The sequence below is a fragment of the Erythrolamprus reginae genome, chromosome 1 (genome assembly GCF_031021105.1).
Source record: "Erythrolamprus reginae isolate rEryReg1 chromosome 1, rEryReg1.hap1, whole genome shotgun sequence".
In the NCBI taxonomy this organism is placed as follows: Eukaryota; Metazoa; Chordata; class Lepidosauria; order Squamata; family Dipsadidae; genus Erythrolamprus; species Erythrolamprus reginae.
Genome location: NC_091950.1, coordinates 405,516,498 through 405,529,851, shown reverse-complemented (window position 1 = coordinate 405,529,851; position 13,354 = coordinate 405,516,498). Strand labels below are relative to the sequence as shown.

General features: G+C 43.6%; 1 protein-coding gene across 1 annotated transcript in view; it reads right to left on the bottom strand.

Annotated features, from left to right (window-relative positions):
* SPNS2 (SPNS lysolipid transporter 2, sphingosine-1-phosphate) overlaps nt 1-13,354 on the bottom strand; it is a 242,699-nt gene that overhangs the window by 154,153 nt on the left and 75,192 nt on the right. The window contains exon 2 of the mRNA XM_070735225.1: nt 9,300-9,365. Coding sequence (XP_070591326.1) covers nt 9,300-9,365 — 66 coding nt within the window. The remainder of the gene's footprint in view (nt 1-9,299; nt 9,366-13,354) is intronic.

Below are 13,354 nucleotides of genomic sequence, written 5' to 3'. Positions count from 1 at the left end.
CATTTTTCTACTAGCATTTTTACATGCTTTCTAACTGCTCGGTTGGCAGAAACTGGGTCATGTAATGGGAGCTCACCCTGTTATGCAGCGCTAGGGATTCAAACTGGCGAACTGCCGACAAGCTCAGAATCTTAGCCACTGAGCCACCACGTCCTTAGTTGTGATCATATTTTAGCATTTTTGTAATTGTGGTCATAGAAATGTTAAAATAGGACAATCTACTACCTATACTCCCCATACAATCACATGATCATATTTTGGGTGCCTGGCAAGTAGCATGCATTTTTTAAAATATGATATTCCTATTTTTACCTATTGGATTACAAATATTCTTGCTTTTACTCATTGGATCACAAATATTTCTTTTTATACCCATTGGATTACAGCTGTGGCGAGGGGGGCGTTTGCCCAGGTTCGCCTGGTGCACCAGTTGTGGCCCTATCAGGACCGGGACTCATTGCTCACAGTCACTCATGCCCTCATCACCTCGAGGTTCGACTACTGTAATGCTCTCTACATGGGGCTACCTTTGAAAAGTGTTCGGAAACTTCAGATCGTGCAGAATGCAGCTGCGAGACCAGTCATGGACTTACCTAGGTATGCCCATGTTTCGCCAACACTCCGCAGTCTGCATTGGCTGCCGATCAATTTCCGGTCACAATTCAAAGTGTTGGTTATGACCTTTAAAGCCCTTCATGGCACTGGACCAGAATATCTCCGAGACCGCCTTCTGCCGCACGAATCCCAGCGACCAATTAGGTCCCACAGAGTGGGCCTTCTCCGGGTCCCGTCAACTAAACAATGTCGGTTGGTGGGCCCCAGGGGAAGAGCCTTCTCTGTGGCGGCCCCGACTCTCTGGAACCAACTCCCCCCCAGAGATTAGAACTGCCCCTACTCTCCCTGCCTTCCGTAAACTTCTTAAAACCCACCTTTGCCGTCAGGCATGGGGGAACTGAAACACCTCCCCCGGGCATGTACAATTTATGCATGGTATGTTTGTGTGTGTGCTTGTTAGTAAATGGGGTTCTTTTTAAACTTTTTAAAATATTTTAAATTTATTTGGATTTGTTACGATTTGTTATATTTTGCTGTGAGCCGCCCCGAGTCCGCGGAGAGGGGCGGCATACAAATCTAAATAATGAATGAATAAATAAATAAATAAATAAATAAATAAATAAAATGTTCTTATTTTTACCTATTGGATTACAAATATTCTTGTTTTTTACTCATTGGATTACAATTGGCATGCATTTACGGCATTTTGCAGCATCCTTTATTTGTTTGTTTGTTTGTTTGGTTTGTCATGTATGTATTGGTGGTATACAAAGATATAATATTTATGTACATGATACTAGCAAAAGAGAAACATTAGGACAGGGGACGGAAGGCACTCTGGTGCATCAATACAGTTACATGACTGAAATCACATGACTGTATTTTTCGGCAGTGTGTGGTAGTTTCTAGTGTTTACTTCTAGCAATAATGCCCATTGGGAAAAAACTGATTCATTTAACAACCACGGCATTCACTTAACATCTGCTGTGTTTTCTTAATGACTGCTACAAAAAGGGTCCTAAAATCAAGTTCCATGGTAATCTGCTTAATCCATGTCTCATGAGTATAACTTTGGTCTCAATTATAGCAGAAAGTCACTTTTTGTACTCTGTGATTCTGTTAACCATATATTTAATTTAAAAGTACATTCGTTTTATCTTTTTGCTGCAATATTTTATTAATATACACATAAATATTTATGTTTAAACATTTTCACTGCCTATTTCTAGCAAGCTAGAACCAATTACCCTATTTTTACTGAAATATCACTTTGAGTAGTGTGAATTTAAATAATATAACCACTTCGTGGCATTCATTAACAGCACTAATCCAGACCTACTTGGAGTTGAATTATACTGCTATACTAATTTCTATAGTGTTAAGATAAGATAAGATAACCTTTATTGTCACTTGCTTCTGTGTGCACACCGGCACACATTAAAATGAACTTCTGAATGATGCTTGTTCTTCAAAGAAATACAGAAACACATACACACACACAATCTATATCCATACTCCAAAGAAATACCTACATACACACCCATAACCATTCACCCACACACGTGCACATACACAATCTATATCTATACTCCAAAGAAATACATACATACGCACACGCGCACACACCCCCATAACTTGCCACCCACACACATGTACATATGCTGTGTATACACACACATCTACATCTAGCTACTCTATCTATCTATCTATCTATCTATCTATCTATCTATCTATCTATCTATCTATCTATCTATCTATCTTTCTTTCTTTCTTTCTTTCTATCTATCTATCTATCTATCTATCTATCTATCTAATCTTTCTTTCTATCTATCTTTCTCTCTCTCTCTCTCTCTCTCTATCTTTCTATCTATCTATCTATCTATCTATCTATCTATCTATCTATCTATCTACCTACCTACCTACCTATCACTCTTCTTCCCTCCCCACTCTTCCCTCCCCATGATTGTTTTTTATGTTTTTTTGGAGGGAGTGTTTCCATTTTTAATTAGTTAATTGGATTATATTGTATATTGTATATTCTATAAGTTGTGAGCCACCCCAAGTCCTCGGAGAGGGGTGGCATAGAAATCCAATAAATAAATAAATAATGAAATCTACCTACCTACCTACCTACCTACCTACCTACCTACCTATCTATCTATCTATCTATCTATCTATCTATCTATCTATCTATCTATCTATCTTCTTTCTTCCCTCCCCACTCTCTCATCCACCTATCTAGTCAGTTAGTCTGTTTGTCTTCTGTCTGTCTGTCTGTCTGTCACAGTCCATTTTGGATACATAGTGGAAAAAAGAGTCTTGAGAGTTAACCAGATGATGCTATACGGTAGAAAGCTATTACAGAATCTAGTTGGTTCTGCTTCAGATACCACAAAATCTCCTCCCAGAAGGTAACAACGAAAAGGCTACAATCCAGAAAGTTACCTTCCATAGTAGTGCCTGATATTTTCTTGAATTGGTTGATGTTTTTTTTTTTTAATCAGTGTGGGATTGCTTTTACATGGAAGGTAAACTAAAAACATAGATGAAGAAATAATTAACGTTGTAAGATCCTTTGTGGGTTTTGCTGCTGTGGGTTAAACAAATTCAGTTACGCCTATAGGATGTTGAGGATACGTTGCAAAACTTCTCTTTCAGCAAATCGTGACTCAATGTTACATTCAAAAAGGCAAACCGAGTCTTAATTTGGAACACAGCTACACCCTTAGATGCCATTTATGCTTAGCATGGATCGTTTTCCCTGAGATTTTCAGGGAAAATGGAAAAGGAAGAAAACCCCAAAGGTGCTTTTTCAAGCGGCAACTGGACTTTCTGTTTTTTCTTTGAAGATGTTTCCCTTCTCATCCAAGAAGCTTCTTCAACTGTATGGTAGGGAATGGAAGATGGTTAGGAATGGAAGTCAGAGCTGAAGAAGCTTCTTGGATGAGAAGGGAAACATCTTCAAAGAAAAGACCAGCTGCCTGAAAGGTGCTGGAAAAAGCACCTTTGAGACAACCATGAACTGGATGTCTGAGAATCTCCATAGATTAGATTAGATTTATTGGATTTATATGCCGCCCCTCTCCGCAGACTCGGGGCGGCTCACAACAATGGTGAAGAACAATACATAGTAACAAATCTAATATTTAAAAATCTAGGTTACAGTTTTAGATTAAAAAGTCCAAAAAAGAAACCCCAATATATATAAAAAAAACAACACACAATCGAATCATACACAAAAACTACATGGGCAAGGGGGAGATGTTTCAATTCCCCCATGCCTGACGGCAGAGGTGGGTTTTTAGAAGTTTACGAAAGGCAAGGAGGGTGGGGGCAATCCTGATCTCTGGGGGGAGCGGGTTCCAGAGGGTCGGAGCCACCTAGACATTTGTTAAGTGAGTTTTGCCCCATTTTATCACCGTTGTTAAATTAGTAACATGATTGTTAAGTGGAATCTAGTTTCCCCATTGACTTGGCTTCTCAGTAGGTCACAAAAGGTGATCACGCGATTCAAGATTGTGAATGCTCCAACCCTGGAAGTATTTAAGAAGATGTTGGATAACCATCTGTCTGAAGTAGTGTAAGGTTTCTTGCCTAATTAGGGGGTTGGACCAGAAGACCTCCAAGTCTTTTCTAACCCTGCTATTGTTGTTGTTGATGTTATTATTATTATTATGTTGGTACAACACTGCGCCCAGCGTGCCAAGTACCACTGGGACCACTTTCACGGGCTTACGCCAGAGTCGTTGCAGCTCGATTTTTAGATCTTTGTAGTTCACTAATTTCTCTAGCTGCTTCTCCTCAATTCTGCTGTCTCCTGGGATTGCGATGTCGATGATCCATACAGTAATACCTCATCTTACGAACTGAATTGGTTCCAGGACGAGGTTCGTAAGGTGAAAAGTTCGTAAGATGAAACAATGTTTCCCATAGGAATCAATGGAAAAGCCAATAATGCGTGCAAGCCGATATTAAGGCTTAAAAAAAAAAAGCTGCCGGCAGACGAAGCTGAGGCGAACGGAGTGGGGGGAGGGAAACCCATGGAGATCCAGAGGGGAGAATGGTGCAGGAAAGAGTGGAGAAAAACGGGGGAAACCCATGGAGATCCAGAGGGGAGAATGGTGCAGGAAAGAGTGGAGAAAAACGGGGGAAACCCATGGAGATCCAGAGGGGAGAATGGGGCAGGAAAGAGTGGAGAAAAACGGGGGAAACCCATGGAGATCCAGAGGGGAGAATGGGGCAGGAAAGAGTGAAGAAAAACGGGGGAAACCCATGGAGATCAGGAGGGGAGAATGGGGCAGGAAAGAGTGGAGAAAAACGGGGGAAACCCATGGAGATCCAGAGGGGAGAATGGTGCAGGAAAGAGTGGAGAAAAACGGGGGAAACCCATGGAGATCCAGAGGGGAGAATGGGGCAGGAAAGAGTGAAGAAAAACGGGGGAAACCCATGGAGATCCAGAGGGGAGAATGGTGCAGGAAAGAGTGGAGAAAAACGGGGGAAACCCATGGAGATCCAGAGGGGAGAATGGGGCAGGAAAGAGTGGAGAAAAACGGGGGAAACCCATGGAGATCCAGAGGGGAGAATGGGGCAGGAAAGAGTGGAGAAAAACGGGGGAAACCCATGGAGATCCAGAGGGGAGAATGGGGCAGGAAAGAGTGGAGAAAAACGGGGGAAACCCATGGAGATCCAGAGGGGAGAATGGGGCAGGAAAGAGTGGAGAAAAACGGGGGAAACCCATGGAGATCCAGAGGGGAGAATGGGGCAGGAAAGAGTGGAGAAAAACGGGGGAAACCCATGGAGATCCAGAGGGGAGAATGGGGCAGGAAAGAGTGGAGAAAAACGGGGGAAACCCATGGAGATCCAGAGGGGAGAATGGGGCAGGAAAGAGTGAAGAAAAACGGGGGAAACCCATTGAGATCCAGAGGGGAGAATGGGGCAGGAAAGAGTGGAGAAAAACGGGGGAAACCCATGGAGATCCAGAGGGGAGAATGGTGCAGGACAGGGTGGAGAAAAATGGAGGAAACCCATGGAGATCCAGAGGGGAGAATGGGGCAGGAAAGAGTGGAGAAAAACGGGGGAAACCCATGGAGATCCAGAGGGGAGAATGGGGCAGGAAAGAGTGAAGAAAAACGGGGGAAACCCATGGAGATCCAGAGGGGAGAATGGGGCAGGAAAGAGTGGAGAAAAACGGGGGAAACCCATGGAGATCCAGAGGGGAGAATGGGGCAGGAAAGAGTGGAGAAAAACGGGGGAAACCCATGGAGATCCAGAGGGGAGAATGGGGCAGGAATGAGTGGAGAAAAACGGGGGAAACCCATGGAGATCCAGAGGGGAGAATAGGGCAGGGCAGGGTGGAGAAAAATGGAGGAAACCCATGGAGATCCAGAGGGGAGAATGGGGCAGGAAAGAGTGGAGAAAAACGGAGGAAACCCATGGAGATCCAGAGGGGAGAATGGGGCAGGAAAGAGTGGAGAAAAACGGAGGAAACCCATGGAGATCCAGAGGGGAGAATGGTGCAGGACAGGGTGGAGAAAAATGGAGGAAACCCATGGAGATCCAGAGGGGAGAATGGGGGAGAACAGGGTGGAGAAAAATGGAGGAAACCCATGGAGATCCAGAGGGGAGAATGGGGCAGGAAAGAGTGGAGAAAAACGGAGGAAACCCATGGAGATCCAGAGGGGAGAATGGTGCAGGACAGGGTGGAGAAAAACGGAGGAAACCCATTGAGATCCAGAGTGGAGAATGGGGCAGGAAAGAGTGGAGAAAAACGGAGGAAACCCATGGAGATCCAGAGGGGAGAATGGGGGAGAACAGGATGGGAAAAAACGGGAGGAACTCAAGTCTGGAGGTGGGGCATCCCAGCGGCCCGGCGGCAGGTTCGTAAGGTGAAAAAAGTTCGTAAGAAGAGGCAAAAAAATTCCGAACCCTGGGTTCGTATCTTGAAAAGTTCGTATGACGAGGGGTTTGTATCATGAGGGGTTTGTATCATGTACTTTCTTTTTCTCCACGATCACAATGTCTGGTGTATTATGCTTCAGAATTCGGTCAAACTGAAGTCGGAAGGCCCACAGTAGTTTTGCTTGCTCATTTTCGACCATTTTTTCGGGCTTATGATCCCACCAGTTCTTTGCCACTGGTAAATGGTAGTTCCGGCACAAGTTCCAGTGGATCATCTGTGCCACAGCATCATGTCTATGCTTGTAGTCAGTCTGTGCGATCTTTTTGCAGCAGCTGAGTATGTTGTTGTTGTTGTTGTTGTTGTTGTTGTTGTTGTTATTATTATTATTATTATTGTTGTTGTTGTTGTTGTTATTAAGGTTGAGAAGCACTGCGTTAGATGTAATGGCAAGAAATAATTTCTCATTAACAGAAATGAGAAAACAACAGACCATCTGCAATCATCATGATCCACGTTGCAAACGTAGCCTAATTTCTCTTTTCAGAACAGCATCACCTAGCCAGGTATCTAGATCCAGATGCCAGATCATTATGACTTTCCCAAACTTTCAGCATTTTGTATGGATTGAAAAGATTTTCTTGATGGCACTGGTAAGTGTTAAGGGTGCTAAGTCTTGCTTTAAAAAAATAAATTCACAGAGTTTGATAGACCGAGTGAATTGACATCCCTAATTGGCAACAGTCTTAGAACCAGGATTCTCCACCCTTCTAAATGTAATGGGTACCACATGAATGTAAACATTTGCAAGAAAAATAAAGATAGGTTTTCTGTATATACCGTATGTTTCCAGCAATATCTGATGAATTCAGATGTCTTACTGCACTATTTATTTTTTTGCTACCTTAACCTTTTATAATTCCATCTCTTGATTCAGCATCATAGAAAGAAAACTGGATTCCTGCATTTTGTTTGTATTTGCCTTATACTGTAATCTTTTATTTTTCTTCCATTCAATCATGTCCAATTCTCAGAGACTGCTTGGACAAATACCTGCAGTCTCTTTTAGCAAAGTTTTTTCAAAAGTAGTTGGCCATTGTCTCTTCCCTAGGGCTGGGAGAGAGTGACTGGCACAAGTCATCCACCTGGCTTTGTGTCTAAGGCAGTGATGGCGAACCTATGACACGTGTGTCAGCACTGACACGCGTAGCCATTTTCAGTGACACGCGGCCGTTAAGGAAGTCAGGTGTCCATTTTTCCAGATGAAGAAATATCGTCGCTTCGCGTTCCCTTTCCTTGGGTGAGCCGATTCTTTCCATTAGAACAAAACCTGTTCCTTCCAAAGAGCCCCTTTCTCTCTCTCTCCCCTTCCTTCCTTCCTTCCTTCCTTCCTTCTTCCCTCCCTTCCTCCTTTTGCCTCCTCCTTCCCTCCTGTCTTTTCCCTTCTTTTGAAGTTTGCTCTTTGCTTGCTTTTTCTGTCAAACCTTAGCAAGGATATCTGTCCCAGGCTTCTGGAAATAACCTGCAATTCACGTGAGAATTCGCCGTTTCAGTGAGTCTTTGGGGCAAGGGCGCCCCTCCCTCTCCTGCAGGAGTTTTTTTTAAAAAAAGAGTCCGGGGACTATTCTGCAAAGTGAAAGTAAGACTCGGCGAAGCTTGTTTGTTGACTTGAGGTCAAAGCTTGAGAATCTAGAAAGGTGCCGCTTGGAGAATCAAGAGGAAGTGCCACTATGAACAGGAAATTTGGAGTGCCTGGAATCAGTTACCAGACACTTTTAGCACAAAATTATGTTTTTTTTCTCAAGGTGACATACCACCCGAGTTATGCTGGGCTTTTTGGCGAATTTTGACACACCAAGCTCAAAAGGTTGCCCATCACTGGTCTAAGGTGAGACTAAAATTCATGGTGTGCCAGGTCTTAAGCATAAAACGTATCAGGAAAGACTTAATGAACTCAATCTGTATAGTCTGGAAGACAGAAGGAAAAGGGGGGACATGATCGAAACATTTAAATATATTAAAGGGTTAAATAAGGTTCAGGAGGGAAGTGTTTTTAATAGGAAAGTGAACACAAGAACAAGGGGACACAATCTGAAGTTAGTTGGGGGAAAGATCAAAAGCAACATGAGAAAATATTATTTTACTGAAAGAGTAGTAGATCCTTGGAACAAACTTCCAGCAGACGTGGTAGATAAATCCACAGTAACTGAATTTAAACATGCCTGGGATAAACATATATCCATCCTAAGATAAAATACAGAAAATAGTATAAGGGCAGACTAGATGGACCAGGAGGTCTTTTTCTGCCGTCAGACTTCTATGTTTCTATGTTTCCAGCCTGGTGCCTTAACCACTACTCCAAATTCTATGAAGAGTTTATTGCTTGTAGATATTTACTGCTTGCAAAGAGTATTGCAGAGTGATGGCAGAGGTTTGAAGTATTCCCACCAGTTACTGCTCAGCTTCACTCCCCAAATATAGCAAAGAAATCAATGGAGACACATAATACCTATAAAAGTCCATTTGCCAGTTAATTGCAATTTGGAGCACATGTTCACAAGGGTGCCACAACCTTGGTTTCAAAATACAGGGGAAGACCACAAGGAAAACGATACAAACAATGTGGAAAATTAAGGCTTTACCCTCCAAAAGAATACTCCCCGCTTACTCGTGGGTGGTGGTGGGTCCCTAACGGGAATGTTTTATTTTGAGAAGCTATTGGTTGCTGCTTTTGCCAGATGGCTCACTCTCTTTGTCATTGCTGTTAATTTCATACCACCCAGAGTTGCTATGGAATTGGGCAGCCTGACCCATTAAAATTAAATTCAATTAAAAGAGGGGTGCTTACCTGTCTGTAGCAAGCCAGCTCCACTGTCTTTAACCTCAAAATGTTGTTGAATATCTAGCAAAACACCTGGAGGGGAAAGAAAAACACTGGTTAGAGGAATCATTAATGACAAGCATTTATTCAATCAGAGAAAAGGTTGTAAGGAGCAATCTTGGATTTGGAAATGGTGCCATTTTTTAAAAGAGCAATAGCAACAGCACTTATATACTGCTTCCCAGTGCTTTTACAACCTTCTCTAAGCAGTTTACAGAGTCAGCCTATTACCCTCAACCACCTTTGAAAAGTGTTCGGAAACTTCAGGTCGTGCAGAATGCAGCTGCGAGAGCAATCATGGGCTTTCCCAAATATGCCCATGTTGCACCAACACTCCGCAGTCTGCATTGGTTGCCGATCAGTTTCTGGTCACAATTCAAAGTGTTGGTTATGACCTATAAAGCCCTTCATGGCACCGGACCAGATTATCTCAGGGATCGCCTTCTGCCGCACGAATCCCAGCGACCGGTTAGGTCCCACAGAGTGGGTCTTCTCCAGGTCCCGTCAACTAAACAATGTCGTCTGGCGGGAGCCAGGGGAAGATCCTTCTCTGTGGTGGCCCCGGCCCTCTGGAACCAACTCCCCCCAGAGATTAGAATTGCCCTCACCCTCCTTGCCTTTCGTAAGCTTCTTAAAACCCACCTCTGCCGCCAGGCATGGGGGAACTGAGATATTCTTTCCCCCTAGGCCTTTACAATTTTATACATGGTATGTCTGTATGTATGTTTGGTTTTATAATAAGGGTTTTTAACTGTTTTAATATTGGATTGTTTATATGCTGTTTTTATTACTGTTGTTAGCCGCCCCGAGTCTACGGAGAGGGGCGACATACAAATCCAATAAATAAATAAATAAAATAAAATCTGGGTCCTCATTTTACCCACCTCAGAAGGATGGAAGGCTGAGTCAACTTTAAGCCTGGTGAGATTTGAACTGACAAATTGCAGGCAGCAGAAGTAGCCTGCAGTACTGCTCTTTAACCACTGTGCCACCCTGTTCAAAACTTCAAATTTTTGAAATGTTCCATGTGTTCAAAGCCGCGTGCTAAAACAGGGTGGGCAACTAGGCACCTTGAGGGAAAAGGTGACCAAAAAGACTTCCTTTTGCTGCATTAAAAAAAAAAAAAGAATACAGCTAGTTCTTGACTTATGACAATTTAACCCAAAATTTCTGTTGCTAAGCAAGACAGCTGTTAAGTGAGTTTTGCCCATTTTATGACTATTCTTGACAAGTTGTTAAGGGAATCATTGCACTTGTTAAGTTTGTAACATGGTTGTTAAGTGAATCGGGCATGTCCGATTCACTCAGCGACACAGTGGTTAGAGTGCAGTACTGCAAGCTGCTGATCACCGTCTGCCAGCAGTTTGGCAGATCGAATCTCAGTAGGCTCAAGGTTGACTCAGTCTTCTATCCTCCTAAGGTCGGTAAAATAAGGACCCAGATTGTTGGTGGTAATAAGTTTACTCCCTGTAAACCGTTTAGGCAGGGCTGTAAAGTACTGCGAAGCAGTATATATTCTGCCGCACGAATCCCAGCGACCAATTAGGTCCCACAGAGTTGGGTCCCATCGGGTCCCATCGACTAAACAATGTCATTTAGCAGGTCCTAGGGGAAGAGCCTTCTCTGTGGTGGCCCCGACTCTCTGGAACCAGCTTCCCCCGGAGATTAGAACTGCCCCCACCCTCCTTGCCTTCCGTAAACTCCTTAAAACCCACCTGTGCCACCAGGCATGGGGGAATTGAGATATCTCTCCTAGGTCTATACAATTTATGTATGGTATGTTTGTATGTATGTCTGATTAATAATGGGGTTTTTTAAATGTTTTTAAATTATCAGATTTGTTATGAAATGTTCTATTGCTGTTGTGAGCCGCCCCGAGTCTACGGAGAGGGGCGGCATACAAATCTAATAAATGAATGAACGAACGAACGAACGAACAAACGAACAAACGAACAAACAAACAAACAAACAAACAAACAAACAAACAAACAAACAAATGTCTAAATGCTATTGCTATTGACTTTGCTTGTCAGAAGATGGCAAAAGGTAATTTCTGGACCAGTGGTGAAATCTTGATCTCCAAGATTAGAAATAACAGGGGAGAGCAATTATACAGTATTTAAATATAATTTTCATTGCAAAATAATTTTTATACAGGATGCATTAAAAATTAAAAGATCGGAAAAGATGGAAAAAGTAAGAAACGGGAAAAATCAAGGAAAGGAGAGAAAAAAGAAGGAAAGAATTGCTAACACTCAGCATTAAAAAAAAAATCAATATGGCAGCTGCAACCACACAATTGAAGTCCTGCCCCTTTACGTATGTTGCATGATGTACATAAAAGGATGGGATTCAACTGTGGAATTATAGCTGCCATGTTGACTTTCTGGACCCTCCCCAAGGGCATCCCTGTCAAGATCTATAAATGGCAACTCCTTTTGTTGCTTAATCCTTAAGTCAGACTCGAATTAAAAGACCATTCACCAGAGGACCGTCCTCTACAAAGCATGCCAGCTTCAACATGAAGATTAAGATCCTCCCTTAATTGGTTTATTTGGGGATGTTGCAAAGAAAATATATATCACATGATCCATGCACAAATCCAACAAAACACTCACTACCCCCATCCCCAATGATGTGCATATTGACAGGGCACCAGGGAAGCCCCGTTTCAAAGAAAAAATAAAATATGCTCTATTTTGCTTTCTCAAATAATTTTTTGAAAATGGAGTTTTGGATCGGATTGAGAGGAATGGCTAATAAGGCTGGAATAATTCAAATGAAAGGTCAGGCCCCAGGAAAAAAAAACCTTTGCCCTCCTGCAAAATACTGGGCGCTTTAAAGCCGAGAGTACATGTTTGGAATAAATCAATATTTTGAAGATTTGGAATTCTGACAGGAGGTTTGACGTTATTACCGACTATTTATTTATCTATCTATCTATCTATCTATCTATCTATCTATCTATCTATCTATCTATCTATCTATCTATCTATCTATCCATCTACCCATCTACCCATCCCATCTGGGCCGACCTCGACTCCAATTGTAAAACAGAGTCGACTGACAATGAGTCAGTCGAGGTGACTGGGGCACGTACTTGTCCACCTGTCTGGGAAGAGTTTGATCTGGTGACACCTGATGAAGTGGACAAGGTCATTGGAGCTGTGAGTTCCGCCACGTGTCTACTGGATCCGTGTCCCTCCTGGTTGGTCTCGGCCAGCAGGGAGGTGACACGGAGCTGGGCCCAGGAGATCACCAACGCTTCCTTGGGGAGGGGAGTTTTTCCAACACTCTATAAAGAAGCGCTTGTGCGCCCCCTCCTCAAGAAGCCTTCCCTGGACCCAGCCGTACTTAACAACTATCGTCCAGTCTCCAACCTTCCCTTTATGGGGAAGGTTGTTGAGAAGGTGGTGGCACTCCAGCTCCAGCGGTCCTTGGAAGAAGCCGATTATCTAGGTCCCCAGCAGTCGGGTTTCAGGCCCGGTTACAGCACGGAAACCGCTTTGGTCGCGTTGATGGATGATCTCTGGCGGGCCCGGGAGAGGGGTTTATCTTCTGTTCTGGTGCTCCTCGATCTCTCAGCGGCTTTCGATACCATCGACCATGGTATCCTTCTGCACTGGTTGGAGGGGTTGGGGGTGGGAGGCACTGTGCTTCAGTGGTTCTCCTCCTACCTCTCTGGCCGGTCGCAGTCGGTGTTAGTGGGGGGTCAGAGGTCGGCTCCGAGGTCTCTCCCTTGTGGAGTGCCTCAGGGGTCGGTCCTCTCCCCCTTGCTATTTAACATCTACATGAAACCGCTGGGTGAGATCATCCAAGGACATGGGGTGAGGTATCATCAATATGCCGATGATACCCAACTTTACATCTCCACCCCATGCCCAGTCAACGAAACGGTGGAAGTGATGTGCCGGTGCCTGGAGGCTGTTGGGGTCTGGATGGGTGTCAACAGACTCAAACTCAACCCGGATAAGACGGAGTGGCTGTGGGTTCTGCCTCCCAAGGACAATCCCATCTGTCCG